The sequence below is a fragment of the Dermochelys coriacea genome, chromosome 1, assembly GCF_009764565.3.
Source record: "Dermochelys coriacea isolate rDerCor1 chromosome 1, rDerCor1.pri.v4, whole genome shotgun sequence".
Taxonomy (NCBI): domain Eukaryota; kingdom Metazoa; phylum Chordata; order Testudines; family Dermochelyidae; genus Dermochelys; species Dermochelys coriacea.
Window position 1 is genome coordinate 231,607,270 of NC_050068.2, and position 18,157 is coordinate 231,625,426.

At 41.0% G+C, this 18,157-nt stretch overlaps 1 protein-coding gene across 3 annotated transcripts in view; it reads left to right on the forward strand.

Moving 5' to 3' along the window:
- ITPR2 (inositol 1,4,5-trisphosphate receptor type 2) overlaps nucleotides 1-18,157 on the forward strand; it is a 358,661-nt gene that overhangs the window by 165,914 nt on the left and 174,590 nt on the right. For all 3 annotated transcript variants that reach the window (XM_038389064.2, XM_038389070.2, XM_043516179.1), the window contains exons 27-32: nucleotides 2,427-2,516; nucleotides 2,629-2,754; nucleotides 4,037-4,159; nucleotides 6,032-6,232; nucleotides 10,153-10,404; nucleotides 16,678-16,803. In XM_038389064.2, the coding sequence (XP_038244992.1) occupies nucleotides 2,427-2,516; nucleotides 2,629-2,754; nucleotides 4,037-4,159; nucleotides 6,032-6,232; nucleotides 10,153-10,404; nucleotides 16,678-16,803 (918 nt within the window). The remainder of the gene's footprint in view (nucleotides 1-2,426; nucleotides 2,517-2,628; nucleotides 2,755-4,036; nucleotides 4,160-6,031; nucleotides 6,233-10,152; nucleotides 10,405-16,677; nucleotides 16,804-18,157) is intronic.

Here is an 18,157-nt window from a genome sequence, read left to right on the forward strand (position 1 = left end):
GAGGTCACACTTTCACTATTACAATGACTATTGCAAGCTTGAATAGGAGGGGAAGGATAGACTTTCCCCAAAACTTTGGCCCAAAGTGAGCATTGATGTGACAAAGGGGAAGGAGATAAAGGACCCTTATTCAGTTATGCTGGGTGGTGCTACACCTCTATCCAGATCTCAATTCTCATGTAGTTACCTTAGATACAGGGGATTATAGAAAGTGTTTATAGAACAAGATGATGGAACCGACACCCAGGCAATGCAGGGTGGGGCCCAACAATGATGCCATAACTACAAATCACACGGAGAATTATAAGAGCTGTGAGGGGGAAATAATCCATCTCTATGAAATAGTCTATGCTGGCATATCTCCTTACTGTAGATACTGTGTACGCTGACAGGAGTTCTTCTGCTGACTTAGTAAGATCAGCTCCCCAAACTACTTTAGCTAACTCTACAAGAACACTCTTCTTTCAGATCAGATGTGGCTATAGTAGGCATTCTGCTGTCACAGCCTGTCTCCTTGGGGTGTGAGGTTTTTTTTCACATTGCTCTCAAACATGGCTATGTCAGTGGAACTTTATAGAATATGCCAGGCCTGAAATTCAGTGCAGGACACTTGGCCACCCATGTCACTTGAATGGAAGAGACAACATTTAAGTCTTGTCTACACTTGTAAGTTAATTTGGATTAAGGTAGCATGTGAATTTAAAAGTTCAATAGCTATTTCTTAATAACTCCATATGTGGATGCTCTTATTTTGGAATCAGTGTGTCTATACATGGAGTTATTCAGGAGCAGTTATGCAGAAATAATTATAACTCCATGTACAGAGAAATCTTTAGTTCCACCACTCTGCCTCTGCTCTGGCTTCTGATAGGTTTGATTGTTGCCCTGAGTATGTTTTGGGGAACATTAATTTCAAGCATTATGTATATATTAGGGTTATGGGCCCAATCCTACAATCTTTACTCATGTAGTGAGTAAGCACTGAGCACCTAACTGTGCCATCCTTATTTGTGTGAAACAGTAACATGCTGTCCGTAGTCCCATGAAAATTAATGACCCTATTTCAGTAGAAAAGTATAACTCAGTGTGAGAGTGGCGGAATCTGGCCCTGGCTCAGGGCTGTAGTATAGGATCCTATAACTGATGCAACAGTAGAAATTGCCTATGAATTTTACAAATAGAGCAAGGAGCCATTTTTAGTAATTCCCACTCTCTAACAACACAAATATTCAGAATAGAACATATATTAGTACAGGCTCTGTGACTTCTTTGCCTCCTATGGGAAAGCATGACAGAGAACGTATATCACAAGGCAAAATGAGGCAAGATATGCAACCAGGTGCCTCTGATGTCCCAGTGGTGTGATTATCTCTTGATAACTACATCCCTGGAATACTCTTACAAGTTCAATAAACAGTTTTTTATTTTGTTAAGAGAGAGGATGGATTTAGTTTAATGCTGATCAGCACTTCCAGATAAAATGTATAGTTCTCACGGATTATAAAATTACTTTGAGGAAAAATGCTGATAAACGTAACAGGTAAATTAATCTTGGTTAATCAACGGTCCCAGGGCAAAGGACAGTGGTTAAATTATAGCAAAGAACCTGAAATATCTTCCACAACATCAATCCAAATATCTAGTAAGAGATGCATACTAACAAACCCTAAACAAATAATAGTCGTCTTATTGTTGCATAGATGAACACAAACATGACAAATAACAATGCTGACATTGTTATGAACTGTCATGAATGGCCAAGCAGCCTAGCTATTAAATTTTCCTCTTTTATATTCATTTCCACATCACCCAGAGATGAGCGTTGAAGCATCATCTCTACTGGAGGAACATCTTCAATCCTCGTAGTGGCAGGCTGGTGCCAGATTATCAACATCCATACACCTTGTGTTCTTCATGCTTTTGAAAAAAAATCTATTTATCTTAACTACAAAGATTGTCTTCATCTTATTCTTCAAATCTGCTGTGTTACTCACTTAATTTCAGTCTGTAATCTTTCCAGGTCCATTAGAGATAGGCTTGGACCAAATACTATCTATCTAAGGTAGTCATGACTTCCATTGCTATCTCATTTAAGCATTTTACAACCTTTATTAAATTTAACCTCATAACACCCCTATGAAGTAGGGAAGTGCTATTATGAGGACAAAGTAAATTTGACAAATGAGACAAAGTAAATTTTCCAAACATCACACAAGAAGTTTGTGGCAGGGGAAGGAATTAAACCCAGATCTCCTGAGTCCCAGGCTTGCACCCTAGCCTTTGGACCATTATTTCTCTTCTCTATACTTCCACTTTGCTCTTACCTGTTATTGTTGCTCTTCTTCTTGATTTTTTGTTGTTAAAAACAGTTCGCTGATATTCAGTCAGTTGCACTAAAACCATTTGTGGTTGTGTTTAAATTATAGGAACCCAATATTTTAAGCCCAGTGCAGGATGGGACCAAAAACCCTCAGATTGACAGCAATAAGAGTAATAATTACAACATTGTTAAGGAGGTTTGTATACCTACAAATAAGATGTAGTAGATTCATATTTGTTAATATGACACATTATATCCTTTTACATTTGAATTTTGTGGGGGGCTTCGGGTTTTTTTTTCTCTTCCAGATTTTGATTAGACTCGGCAAACTCTGTGTTCAGAATAAAAAATGTTGGAATCAGCAGCAGCGATTGCTGAAAAATATGGGAGCTCACTCGGTGGTGCTGGACCTTCTGCAGATACCCTATGAAAAGGTTAGACTAATTATTACTTGTAGTAAAGTACATGAAGTCACTGATTGGACAGTCCTAAAAAGACCTGTTACAAAGCCTTTTGAAATCACTGGAAAGATTTCCATTGACTTCAGTGGGCTTTGGAGCAGACCCAAAGTCATGATATCCTAATTCTCTACTTTGACAATAAGGAAACTGAGCTGAATTTTTAAGCATGGGTGCTGAAATACTGATGACATAATTGAAAACATGAATATTCATCACCTCAGGTACTCAAAATAAAGGTGGTGTCTTCTCACACTTTGAATAAGAGACCCTGTACTACTGCAATCACTTTGGGGGAGAAGGGACAGGCATTGACTAAATCGAACCCACAGTGGGATGCACAGATTTGGGTGCTGAGATTGGCACTGTACGTACATAACATGGGCATTTATATGTCTCAGGACCAAACCATGCAATCCTTATGAAGTCTCTACTCTTGCTAAACTCTGGAGTTTTGCCTCAGAAAGGATAGCATGATTTGGCCCCGATTTACTGATCTGACCACCAAAATGAAGGATCCTTTTCAGGAGCCCTTGTTTGAAAACTAGGTGCATCCATCTGTAGTAAGCACTGAAAAAAGACATGAATCCATTTGTGATCTCCATTTACATTATCCTGAATTTGATAATCTGCTGTTCCGACTTTGAGACTGGGTTCAGTTCTCTTCAGTAGAATAGTTAGCTGTAACGCTTTGTCATAGAATGGTTCACTACATGCTCATTAACGTGTTGTTCTAAGAGTGTAGAAAATAGGTGCCTAAAACTACTCACCTAAATGTATATTTAAGCACCTAATTGGTCTGATTTTCAAAAGTCAGTGGGAGCTATGGGATGCACAGTACTTTTTGAAAATCAGACCACTTGATAGGACCCTAAATATGGAAGTAAGAGCCTAAATTTAGGCACTCGTAAGAAAATCTTGTCCTTAACTTAATTATCTTTGATGTACTCTGTTTATTATATTTAGTGGTAGACCCAAAATAAAACCAAGTCAACAGCCTGGGCATAAAAGGGCAGACAGGAGCACTGGGAACGCAGCACTTCATGTCACGCTGTGGTGATTCACTGAAGAAGGAGCCATTGATGAGCTCTGGAGAAAAGTGGGTTCAGCCATTCTTGCTAGAGGGCGAGTTGCCATCTTTGGAAGGCACAGGAAATTGGAGGAGAATTGGCACATTACTGATCAGATTGTGTTGTGGAGTTTTAGCAAATGTTTTATTTTTTCCCCCTTTTGATGTGTTTGATGTTCTTATCTGTAGACCGATGAAAAGATGAATGAAGTCATGAATCTAGCCCACACTTTCCTTCAGAATTTCTGTCGAGGAAATCCTCAGAATCAAGTTCTCCTCCACAAAAACCTCAATTTGTTCTTAACTCCTGGTGTAAGTATTTCATGTGATTTATTGTTTAAAATAGATTAAGCTGATTTTGATTCACTGACATGTAATGCCAAATAAATACATTAATGGAGAAGAAACAAAAGAAACCAATTATTTTCTCTCTCCCTTTCCTCCTTCCTTCTTTTCCTCCTTCCTTTCCTTTTTCCTATTATGATTTTGTCATTGCTTCTAAAGAGATCCATTTCTGAAAGTGGAAAGCAAAATTGCATTTATAATTTACCCAGCATTATCTGTAAGTATGATGTCTCATCGTCAAGACAGAGTATCACACATGGCTTGATTCTGATCTCACTTACACCTCTGTAAATTAGGAGTAACTTCAGTGAAATCAGTGGAGCTACTGTGATGTAAAGCAGTGTGAATGAGATCAAATCAAGCCCACAGTATTTTACACATGCATTCAGAATGCTGCTGCCACCAAGATCATTTTCCTAGCCTGTCACTTTGACTATGTCCTCCCCCCCCCCGTTTTTATATCCCTCCATTGTATCTCCCTTCTCTTGGTATCATAAACTACTTGTCTTCCCTTTCAAGTCCCTTCATAATCAATCCCCACCCTGCCTATCGTTTCTCATTTGCTATTGCGCTGTCGATGCTCACCTCCACTCAGCCCAGGATGTCAGCCTCCACTGCCCAGCCTGTTACATTTTCAAACAAGCACCTTTGTGCTTTCTCCCATGGGAGGCACTTCCCATAAACATCCACAAAGCTACCTCATTCTCCACCTGCCAACCCCTCCTCAAATCTCTTCTTTGCCAAGATGCCTACAAAAGACGATGTGGGTTAGACTGTTAGTGTGCTGGGACCACAGCCTATCATGGTGACCGGTATTATTTCATTGTCCTCCTCTGTCTATCTGTATCAATCTCTTGTTTTATACTTCAGTGATAAGCTTCTTGGGGCAGGGACTGTCTTTTTTTTTTTTTTTTTTTTTTTTTTTTTTTTTTTTTTTTAATTTTTTATTTTGTGTGTGTACAGTGCCTAGCACAATGTGTCCTGATCTATGATTGGGGCCCCTGGGGATTATGGTAATACAAATTATTATTAATAATAATAATAATAATTATTATTATTATTGTTCATTTTATTTATTTATTTATTTATTTATTTACTTATTAACTAATCAATATTATCTGTGTGTCCTCCCTTCTTCAACTAAGCCAAAACTTGAATTAATACCACACTTTTTCACATCTTAGCCTATCTAAACAAGAGGTCACTTCCCTTCCCTTTTAGTCAGTCTCCTCTTCCCACTATCCCCCAGATTTTTGAATTGTTTCATTTGTTGTTAGTGAGCCATGCGTTGTCATTCAGAGCCAGGATCTTTTCAGCTTATGGGTTGAGCGGCCTGCTAAGCAAAACCCACTTTCATTAGAAATAATATAATCATATTAGAAGTACAGAATCTTGACAGACCATAATGGCCTAAGTACATCCCTCTAGAATTAATATGGTCCTTTTTTTAATTTTTGGTGTGGTTTTAGGGCTGGTGAAGGGTGCTGGGCTGAGAGTCCTGGAGACTAAGAGCTCAGTTACCCTAAAGTCCCTTTACAGTGCTCTAGCAGCATATAGGTCCTTAAAGCGGGTATGAATTTAGTTTGTGACAATTTTAGGCCTTTTTGCGCTCTGGAAAAGTAGCCTAAAGAAAAACCAATATAAATGAGAATCGGTCCCTAAAGCTTCTATTTACCCCTTGAACAGACACATTTTGGGGATTGGCCATGATGCCCTTTCAATGTGCCCTTACTCTGACCTGGAGACTTCTTATCCCCTCTTCCAGTATCTATTCTCAGGACATTTAATATAAACTAGCTCTGCCATTCTGATGAGGCTGTTTGATTTAAATCTGTTTAGCTGCTTGAAGCTGAAACAATGCGGCACACCTTTATGAACAATTACCATCTGTGCAATGAAATTAGCGAGAGAGTAGTGCAGCACTTCGTACACTGTGTAGAGACACATGGCCGACATGTGGAGTACCTGCGTTTTCTGCAGACAATTGTAAAAGCAGATGGCAAATATGTGAAGAAATGCCAGGATATGGTAATGACAGAGGTAGGTTTACTGTTCATGTTATATCTGTTTAACACACACACTAATATCTGAGGTTGCTTTTCTCTGCTGTTAATGCCAGTGAAACATGCTGGCATTATAGGTTTAGAATTTTAAATGTTACCATGAATAATTTTTTAGCGTACATATTTTTGAGTTAAATGTAATTTAGAAAGGCCATCTGTATCAGTACTAGCCATAAAATGCAAGAGCTACTGTGATGGTATGCAGAGTTCTAGTTCTGGAACTTGCAACAGAGAAATATTTGAACTCCATATTCAGACCTTCATTCTCCTGCGCAGTATCCCATGTACCAAGGAAAATATACCATTTTGTGACACTGCATTATAACAAAACGTGCTCCTGCTTACATAGATTCATCCAAACTTTGTTATGATCATTTTGTGGAACCGCATTACAATCCCAAAGGCCAGATTCTGATCTCCATTCCATTGATGTCATTCTGGAGCAACTCTGCTGAAGTCAGTGGAGTTACTGTGGATTTACCCAGAGTAATGGAGTTCAGAATTTGGCCTGGTAAATTTCACTGCATAGACCAGCTCTCTGAGGGCCACAGCTTTATGCCATTGAAAATAGTAGGAAAACACTAATTTGACTTCTCATGGGAGCCCGATTTGGTACACACAAGGGTGGATTGGGGTTTTGTGGGGTCCTGAGCCAGAGCAAGTGAGGGCCCTCCCAACCCCTTTTGCCTGCAGTCCCTCCCACCTCTCCATGCTCCCGCTGGGGAGCAGGGTCAGGGTGCGGAGGCTTACCCTGCTCTGCCTGCCTGGCTCTCCTGCCGGGGAGCGGGGTCAGGGTGCAGGGGTTTACCTGACTCCATCTGCCCAGCCCTTCACGCACTTATTCATGCATCTAACTGTAATTATGTGAACTTCATTAACTTCAATGAGACTACTCCATGTGAGTAAAATTACATATGAGCTTAAGTGTTGATAAGATCAGGGCCCAAGTATTATTTTCATTCCTTTGCAATTTTTTTTTCCTTTTGGGAAAAGAAACTTGAGGAAGAAAACAGAGATGAGCAATAGTCCTGATTTAAGCAGAGTTGAGATGTACAGAAAATTCTCTTTACAGCAATAAAGAAGAAAAATTTCTAATTAAGAAAATAAAACTTCATCCTACATGATAACCTTTAATGAATTCCACTTCAACTTTTTCAGTTTGACTGAAGAGTTTTAACATGTAATATCAATTGCAAGCCTTTGATTTACGTAATTCAAACAATTCTTATGCATTAGAGCTTTTAGAGTTCCTTCCCTCCTACACTCAGTATCATGTAAGTTTTGAGCTTCTTACCATACAGTTTTTTTTCTTGTTTTTTTTCTGTTTAAATACATTTTGTTAGCGAAGAGAGGTATTGCCATATTACCTCTTCAGACTGATTGCATGATGAAAAGAACTTAGCTCTGACATTTGGATCACAATTCCTTCAGGAATTAGCAAGAAAGGAACCATTTTGATGAGAGGGGTAGAAAGATGACCATTGTGATTTTAGGCAAATGACTTATCTTCCTATGCTTGTCTCCCCATGTGTAAAATGGATGTAATGATATTTACCTAGCTCATAGACTCCTGAGAGGCTACTGTTAGGGAAGTGCTTTGAGGTTCTTGGATGAAAGATTGCCATATCAGCACGAACATTTTACAAAAGAGAAAACAGGACTTATTTGGGCCCTTTGACCCAATCAGTGGAACAAAAGAGCTTTCTAGTATGTCTTGTGTTCCAGAATGAAGTGCATTGCAGAATGTCAACAGCTAATCTAAAACTGATCATCCTTGTTGATATTTACCTAGACTTCTTAACTGCTTAGTTGTGACTTACTCATATGGGACAAAATGCTGCAGCATTTTCTCAGTCACAGCTGTGAGTGGGAATTTTGTCTGACCTTATGCTGGAGGCTTCTTAGAGTTTCTTTAGTGAGGACATTCAAATGATAATTTTATGCTTGGATCAATGTTTGGTTCCCTTTGCAGGTCACCTTTAAACTGGAGGGGAAATAGTTGGGTGGGTAATTTGGAAAATAAGATACTTTTCTGCTTCCATTACCTTTATGATGATCATTTTGTTCCACTTGCACTATAGTTGCTGATGCAGCACCCTCTCTTTTGTGTGTGTTGTTCATGTCTTCACACTGAAAGTTCCCTCATGGTCATGAAACAAGTAGCTCTGTATTCCATTGCCTTATCCAACATCTTGTTTCGTGCATTCAGTAACTTAATCTAATTTTTCAGCAACTGTATACATTCTGTATACAGTGTAGGGGATATACTGCGTTAAGGCACATTTTAGCAAGTGACTCTGTGCCAGGTTATGTCTGGCTCTTAAATGGGGCATCATGCAAGGAATCTGTTACAGGACCAGATACTAGATTTGGTTGAAATATGGAAAAATATTCTCATGAAAAATTTCAAAGTTGTTTCCCTCTTGCAGGATACGATATGGAACAATTTCTTAATTATTTTGTGAATTATTTTTTGAAAAAGTCAATTTCACATTTTTGAATTTTGATTCCCCCCATTTCTCCTTCCTTTTTCATTTTTGTCACCTAGAACAATTACAATAAATGATATTTGGGTTATTACTTCCCCCCAACTTTATCGTTTTTCCTTTTCTCATTTTCTAAACTTTTTCAGTTTTGGAAAACTTAAGATGTGGCAAAAGGGGGTGGTGGGGAGAAAAAAACCGGGTGGGCAGGAAAAAACCCTAGACAACATGAATTCTGTTGCATTCAATGGCTAAAAGAGAGAAAACAACATTCAGGTGATTCTGAACTTCAAATTTTGAAATTTTCCAGTTTTGATGAAAAACTGGAAAATTTAAAAAAACAAACAAAAACCACAAAACTTTTCATTAAAGTTTTCTTTTTCCAAAGAGCCTATTTTTCATCCCTGCCATGTGCAAAAAATGTCAAGTGAAAAATTGCAGGCAGCTCTACCAGGTACAATTGCCACCCTTGCACTTGGGGATGCATAAGAACTGCCTCTCCCTAAGAGTGTACTATATCCCAGAGAGGATGAGGAAAATGCAGGGCTATGGCCTTGGATGCACTCTATGCCAGCTTGCTAAGTAGCACTGGCACAGTAGAGGGAGTAAGCTGCAAGCCCTCAAGGGATGTAGCAGCAGGTATGTTGAATGCCCTGGGAGAGCTCAGAGAAGAACTCTGTCTACTTGGGACAAAACTTTTCCCTGAGATCCACCAGGATGATGATGTACCACGTGTACCTGAACTCTGGGATGTGTCTAACTGGCATGTCTGAGCCCTCCAGGATGAGTGAGTTACTCCTATTACTCACATCTCAGATATCTATAGCTGCAGCCCCCTTTTTTTTTCTTTTAAAAGGAATCACTGGCCTTACATTAACAGTACTGGGATACAGGTGGTCTCTAGTACATAGAGAAAGGAAGGATAGTTATGTGTTTAAGGCACTGGCCTGGGACACAGAAGACATGGATTCGGTTCTTGTATTTGCCACTGACTTGCTGTGTGAGCTTGGGTATGCCATTTAATCTGTGTCTCAGTTCCCCATCTAGGAAATGGGGATAATAATACTTACCAACCTCACATCAGTGTTGAGGTTACATTAATTAATGTTTAAGTGGCGCTTGGGTACTCCGATGGGAGTGGTATACATGCTAAGATAAATGTAGGCATAGACAGAAATCTGGAGTAACTCTGTTGAATTTCACTCTGCATCAACTGATTCAATGGAGTTATTCCAGATTTGCATGTATGTAACTGAGATAACGTACGCTCAGTTAGCTGAATTCTGTTTTTCCTAGTGCTCTGAATATAATCAGAGAGCAATTTTGCACATTGTGAGACAGAACGAATCATTAGAAAGTGAACACGATGTGGGACACTTGAACAGTTGGGCAGACTTTTGTGCTATCATTTCAGCTGATAAATGGAGGTGAAGATGTGTTGATATTTTACAACGATCGAGCATCATTTCCAGTTCTCCTACAAATGATGTGCTCAGAGCGAGACCGAGCAGATGAGAGTGGACCCTTAGCCTACCACGTCACGCTTGTAGAACTGCTAGCAGCATGTACAGAAGGAAAGAATGTGTATACGGAGATCAAGTGCAATTCACTCCTGCCATTGGATGACATAGTGAGAGTGGTAACCCATGATGAATGCATACCAGAGGTAAGCCTGACTAGACAATGCAGCAACTGAAGAATTATTATAAATAGAAAAACATTTGCAGAGCTTCTAAAAACAAATAGGTTGACTGTTTGTCCAGAAAGCAGTCTCACCAGTTCACCTGTGCTGTTTGTTAAGCTGCACAAATGAGAGAGTAAATCGGAACATTTTCCAGAAGTAAACTGTTAAATGAAACAATACAATGATGATTGAGTTTGCCATGCTAAAATATCCCCACTGCATGAGTTGGGAGGTATGAAGTGAAATCCTGTCCCTGTTGAAGTCAATGGGAGTTTTGCCTCAGTGCGGCCAGGATTTCACCAAGGGTTTCAAGTGCCTTTATTCACAGCAAGTACAGGCTCAGTCCTGCAAACACTACCAAGCTAGTTCAGCAGTGCTGTGAACTAAACTGTAAACCCTGTATATAATAGAAACCATTTCAAGCCAGGTGGTGCGACAGCACCCCTATTTCCAGCACCTATGTTTCATAATTCAGCAGGATCTGGCTCAGACTCTACACTTTGGTTGATGAAGTCAGTGGGACTTTGCGCAGCGGTTGGCCCATGAGTTATCAGTTGGGGACTGGGAATCTCTGATCTTTTTACAGGATCAGGTAATTTGACAATAAAGAAGCACATCATACTTTGTGGGCATCCTTATCACAATAAAATATTTTCTTGGTTGAAAATATGTACATTTATTTAAATTACTGCCATTAGTTGAGGAAAAAAACCCAGCTTTTCTGTTTACTGCATTTAAATTTATTGTCTATTATCCCTACTTTGGACTATCGAAAATTTTAAAAAAATGTTATATGTATGTTATGTGCAAAGTATGTTAAAAGAACATTAGGATTGAAAAGCCAAACATTCAAAAATTAGAAAATGCCAGAATTAAGGCTGCCTGTGCAACCTTAATTTGGCCCTCTTATGTGTTATGGATTATGATACAATTTTCACATGATCACATGCAATTTTTTTCCACAAGACCCCCATCTTATTCAGGGAACAGGCTATACAGTGCTCATTTAATGAGCAGCTCTTCCATATTTTGTTGTATCCTCATTGTTTAATATGTGGCCCTAGGCCTTATTTACTGCATTAACATTCTTTTAATCTAGGGTTTTTTGTATATAATACATATATGCTCATTCACCTCCTGAACATATGAAAGGGCCATTTCTCTACCCTTATATTCCTTAACATGGCTATTATCTTCAACGTGGTCACTCTCTCTCATTTTTTGTCTGGACTTGGCTTCCATGCCTCTGCTTCTCCCTCTTTGCTGATGGTTTCTTCATCGTTTCCTTTAATGGGTCCTCATCCTTCCCTCTTCCTCTTCTGATGATCCCTCATGATTCTTTACTCTGTCCCCTACTCTTCCCTCTTGGCAATAACCCTGTTGATTGTACCCTGACTTAGCCCTGTCTGTCCAGTCTTACATCTCGAGTAGCCTTTCTGTCAGGCACTGTAGATTTCAAATTCAAGTCCACAGAACTGCTGTGCAGGAGCTTTACCTTCTGCACCACCACACTGCATGGGCTGAGGAGGGAACTGCTGCTAATACCCCACCACTAGAAGCTGACTCGGTAAGGTCAGATGACTAACAGCAAAATGTTGATTGGACCCCGCTGCATGTAAAGCTTCCTGTTCCTGTCCCATCCCTTGTCTGAGCAACTAGACACTAAGCTTGTTGCTGCCCAGACCTCTGAGACCAAGTCCCAAGCCTTGTTCCTGGTTTCTGCTTCCTCACTCTGGCTTTGATCCTTGGCATTATCCTAACCTGGACATTACTCCTGGCTCAGATCACTAGGTGAGATCACCTATGTTAGGGACCCTGACAACTTGCTCAGACCAACCTCAGTCTCCTACGAGACTTATCATTGAATCCCTGGACAGAGTATGGACATCACAGGGGTTCTCGCCTTGCCATCACTCCAGGGCCCTGTGAGTCCACAGGAGTAGATTGTTGCCTTCCAAGCAGAAAACCAGAAACTGAGGGGCAAAATACAACAGCTGCAGATGGGAAATGGTTCCTTGCAGGAGCAAGCTACAGCACTTGTGTTGAATTTTTGGGGTTCAGCCTGTCAGCAGATGGGCCCTCAGAAAGTATCTTAAGTTCAGGATTGGGCCAAATCCTGGAGCATCCAAAAGATCCAAAGGTTCATGGGGTTTGCCAACTTTTACTGGAGTTTTATTCCAAACTTCTCAAAGGTCACAGCCCCTATAACTGGCATCCTCTATAAAACTCCAAGCTTTCACTGGGCCCAGAGACCTGCAGGCCTTCAAATGCCTGAAGATAACTTTCACGTGTGCTGGATGTCCAGTTGCCATCTCAAATTCCTTCTCTCCAAACTGGGCTTATCTTTCCTCCTATCACATTTCTTTTCCCTCTCTTGCATATTCATTCTGTCTCTTAGGCTGCAGCCTTTGTCTAATCTTTACTCTCCTCTGAATCCTCTTGCTCCTGCTCCCAATCCTGTCACTTCTTCCTTTTTAACATCACCCAGATCTACCTCTTTTCTTTATCACTGCAACCTCCTGTTTGGCTATTCAGCACATCAACTGGCACATTTCAGTCAGTCCACAATGCTACTGCTGACATCATTTGCCCTTTACTCTTCTTCAAATTCTGCATTGCCTTCCCAGCTTTCTGCATCTCGTTTGCGCTTCTGTTCCTCACCTGCAAGGCTGTATGTAATTTTGCCTCCAAAGACATTTCTGCTGTCCTTTCCAGCTACTTCCTTTCTTGTTTCTATTACTCTTCCCAGTCTTCTCACCTTATTGCTCTTCATCTCTTCCTCTGCCAATCACCCTTTCTTCTTCAGCTCTCCCCCTTGAGACATAAGCAGTCTCTCCTGTCTTCTCTTTATTAATAATCCCCACATCCTCCCTTGTCTAAACTGGTGTCTGTTACCTTGTCCTATTTGTCCTGACTTAGACTGTAGGCTTTTGGGAGATTTGTCAAAATCTCTCTGCAAAATGCTTTGTAAATAATGGCATTATATAAATAACTTAATATATTGAGTTAGTTGTGTAGAAAGGGGAGCATCTATCCTGTATTATTGTGAGCCGTCAATCACTTTGCTAAATTCCCGACACTGTAGTCCTGTTACTACGTTGCATAGAGACTGGGAGCATTAGAGGAGAATACAGAACCAGGAAGAGTTGAAAAGAGAAAACAGGGAAGGTGGCATGGCTGTCTGCAAATAGCAGACTGAACTTTCTGTGAAATAGCCCTACAAAGTTTCCTTCTCTGCAAATTCCAAAGACTCTAAAGCTCTAGGGTCTCTTGTATTTAATCTGCCTAGATTTTGAGTCTCCATTTAGTGTTACAGGGATGATCTGGTAGAGACCCCTATTATTAAGGCTGCCCAACACTTTTGCAATTAATAGTTCCTATTTTAAGTTCCTTGTATCTTTGCCAAACTTGCCATAAGAATAGAAATTTTCCACCTTTGTGCTCTACCTCAGGCTGCAGTTGTTTTGGTAGTTTCAGCAAAAGTGGCTTAAATGCCTAAAGGAAAATTAGATGGTTTTGCCACTGTTAAATTTTTCCAACTGTTTCTTTGAGGTGCTCTGCTGCTTCCAGGATTTGGAGCAGGAGCTTGAATTTAACCAGCAACGATCCTGTCATCAGAAATATGCCTTTTGTTGTCCCCATGAAAATATACCCAGATTTGGCAGTCAGAAGCCTCTGAAAATCTCCACTTGCTAAGGCTCAGTAGAGATTTTAGTGGCAAACCTCTAACATTTCATCTGCACTGAGAATGCTCCAGCTCTACAAATCTCCCTAACATGCCAGGTGCATGAGCATGTTCCAGGCACGGAACTAGAGTTCCAGTTGGCAGGATTATGCAGCAATAACAGCTGCAGCTGCCACCCTCTCCTTTGGTCTAGGTGATTTGTGCTGTGGATCAGGAGGAGCCTGAGTTAGTCTTATTTCTTCTCTTGACTGGTGGCAATAATTATATGTACTTTACACTCCTGTTTTTTTTATTGAGCCAGGCTTCATAACTCTTTGGGAGCAGACAAGTATCATTCCCCCATTTTCAGCTGAGGTAACTGCGAGGTTGCACAAAGACATTTCTAGCAAAGCTGGCTATAGAACCTGGGACCATATTCAGTGCTGCCTCCCCTAAGCGATGTAGCAGAGAGCGTGCCGCAGGGCTTTAAGTTACTTTTGTGCATCCCAGATTCTGGGCTGTTTAAGGGGCCAGCCAAGACACCAGTATAAGCGAGAGCTGTTAGCAGCCCTAACTTAGAGCAGTGTTACCTAGTTGCCTATGGGCTTCTCCATAGCCCAGAATTGCTGAAATACTCTGTGCTCTGGCCACTCCATTGCTGCCTCCAACAATGAGTGCTATAAAGTAGATGAAATTCAGTGTTGATAAATGCAAAGTAATGCACATTAGAAAACATAATCCCAACTATACATACAAAACCATGGGGTCTAAATAAGATGTTGCCGCTCAAGTCATCATGGATCGTGCTCTGAAAACATTCGCTCAACGTACAGCGGCAATTTAAAAAGGCGAACAGAATGTTAGAAACCACTAGGAAAGGATAGATAATAAGACGGTAAATATCATAATGCCACCATATAAATCCATAGTACACCCACACATTGAATAGTGTATGCAGTTCTGGTTGCCCCATTTTAAAAAAGATGTATTAGAAATGGAAAAGGTACAGAGACAGGCAACAAAAATGATTAATAGAACAGCTTCCTTATGAGGAGAGATTAAAAAGACTGACTATTCAGCTTGGAAAAGAGACAACTAAGGGGGGATATGGTACAGGTCTATTAAAATCATGATGGTGTGGAGAAGGTGAATATGGAAATGTTATTTACCCCTTCATGTATCACAAGAACTAGCGGTCATTCAATGAAATTAATAGGCAGAAGGTTTAAAACAAAAGGAAGTACTTCTTCCTTCAACGCAGTCAGTCATTGCCAGGGGATGTTGTGAAGGCCAAAAGTATAACTGGTTCAAAAAGGAATTAGATAAGTTTATGGAGGATAGGTCCATCAATGGCTATTAGCCAAGATGGTCAGGGATGTAACCCCATGCTCTGCATGTCCCGAAGCCTCTGACTGCCAGATGCTGGGACTGGATTACAGGTAGGGTGACCAAATGTCCTGATTTTATAGGGACAATCCCGATATTTGGGGCTTTGTCTTATATAGGTGCCTATTATCCCCCCATCCTCTGTCCCGATTTTTCACACTTGCTGTCTGGTCACCCTAAAGACAGGGGATGGATCACTTGATGATTGCCTTGTTCTGTTCATTCCCTTTGAAGCATCTGGCCCTGGCCACTGTCAGAAGATAGGCTACAGGGCTAGATGGACCCATTGGTCTGACCCAGTATGACCGTTCTTATGTAAGTGGGGTCAATGCAGAGCCTCAGATGCCAGCTTCATGCTTCCATTTTGCTGATGGAACTTGTAACAGGGTTCACTCACCACTGTGGCACCTTCTGTTGCCTGTTTGGGAATTAGCTCTGCGTGTTAGTGCTCCCTCTTCAAGTGTTGCCTCGCTGCTATCATTCCTGTTCTAGAACCCATGTCTCTCCAAGGACTGCGGCATCCTCTTCAGCAACATAGCTCCCTGGCCGCGCAACAGACTGTGCTCCCCACTTCAGGGGAACTTGCAGTCCACTGTTCAGCCAGTTCCCTTAGTGGCAACTGCAACAAATTGTCTGGCCACTTCCTCATGGCCCCAGCATCTTCTTTGCCCTTGCCTCAGGGCCTCAGCTTGCAAACTCCAGCAGCCAGCCAGGAGCTGTCTCTTTCTCTCCTGGTCCCTGCTAGCATCACTGCTCTGCCCAGGTTGCTGGCAGCTCTCTCAGCCCTTCAGACATAGTCCTTCCCCCCAGGCTCCCAGCAGAGAACTGCCTTCCTTTGCCCTGCAGCTCCCTTTTTATATAGGCCTGCTTGGCTGCTCCCTTCAGCCCTTCTCTGATTGGCTGCTTCTGGCACAGCCTCCCTAGGGCTGCTTTTAACCCCTTTTCTGCCAGTGAGGGGCAGCTGCCCCATCACAGAACTCTCCTAGGGAACAACTCTGCCTTTCATTTTAAAGCACTAGATTAGGATGCAGGAAATTGAGTTGTATTCCTAGCTCTGCTACAGACTTCATACGTTATATTGGGCAAGTGTGTCATAATACGTATGCACAAAGAAGTCAAATTACAGTTGCATTAAAACATTTAACACTGGTGGCTTTCATTGTTATTTTCATGAGTGTTTTTTTTAATATTTGCTGCTCTTACAGGTGAAGATTGCATATGTGAACTTTGTTAATCACTGTTATGTGGACACTGAGGTGGAAATGAAGGAAATCTATGCTAGTAACCACATTTGGAAATTATTTGAGAACTTCCTTGTTGATATGGCAAGGGTAAGCTTTATGATGCATTACATATTACAGTATGCACATTTAAGATAGCTGAATGGGCAATAACTTTTCTGCTTGAACTTCATATGTTCTATTAACCATATTTTCAAATGCATGAGAGTGAAATGAATGAAATCTTCTTTAATGATGCATAATTTCGATTACAATTTTCTTATCATTATTTAACCTGTTTTATCTCAAACACTGCCATCCTTTTAACAAGGCACATCACCACCCTGGAGATTCTTTTCATTTTTTAAGATAAAGGTATAAACTGGATTTGGCTGGGTTGTGGGTGTGAGAGACTCGGTGTATATCAGCAAGATCAATTTAAAAATTACTGTGGGTCTAGGAGCATTTATTACACATTGTTATGCAGGTCATTAAAAATGCAATTGTCCTTGGCGCTCCTGTGCTCTCTTAGGATGGTAAGGCTCACAGGGCAAGAGACTGTACCCTTGGCTGGTCACCCCAGCTAGCTGACTTAATCTCCTGCCATCACCGTCTGCCCTTTTTCATGTGCTGCTTCTTGACAAAAGTGACAAGTATAGTTCCACACTTTTTCAAGCTTCGAGCTCTTACTGCCTAAAAGAGTCTATCGGATCAGGCTATATGTGACACGGTCAGTTAGTACTCTAAGCATTATGAAAGGTTAGGTTTGGAGCCTAAAGGAGTTTCCTGGGCTGTGTCTATACTACGGAATGTACAGCAGCTCTGCTGTAGCACTACAGCTGTGCCACTGTAAGGTCTCCTGTGTAACCGCTCTGTGCTGTGGGAGAGAGCTCTTCTGCCAGCATAATTAAGCCACCACCGCTCATTGGGGGTGGATCTTTGTTGGCAGGAAAACGTATACCGCCAACAAAGTGTTGTCCACACTGACACTTTTGTCAGTGAAACATATGTCAGTCAAGGGGTGGTGTTTTCACACTCCTGACCGACAAAATTTTACTGACAAAAGTCCTTGTGTAGATGTAGCCTTGGTGTCCTCATAGTTGCCATTTTATGTACATTAGGAATGGTCATAACTGATGGTCTCTGCTTACAAGAGGCCTAGGAGGTAGAATAACAGGTGTTTTTGCAAGTTTAGGAAGATTAAGATGCACTGGCAGAGACATGGGGAAGCTTGTGTAACCCAGTGGTTTAGTGTGTGTGTTACGTGTCCCCTTTCTAGAGATTGATCCGCATAAGTATAAGAGCCTACTACTAATGCTAATGGAGTTACTTCTTTAGTTTAAGTGGTAGAGGTCCATGTTTTTAATGCTGAAATCCATGGATTCAATCCCTGATGCTGAACAAGTGTTTGGAGGTGAGAGCTGTTCTGCTTTTACAGCACACCTCTAAACTGGATGCCTGGCTT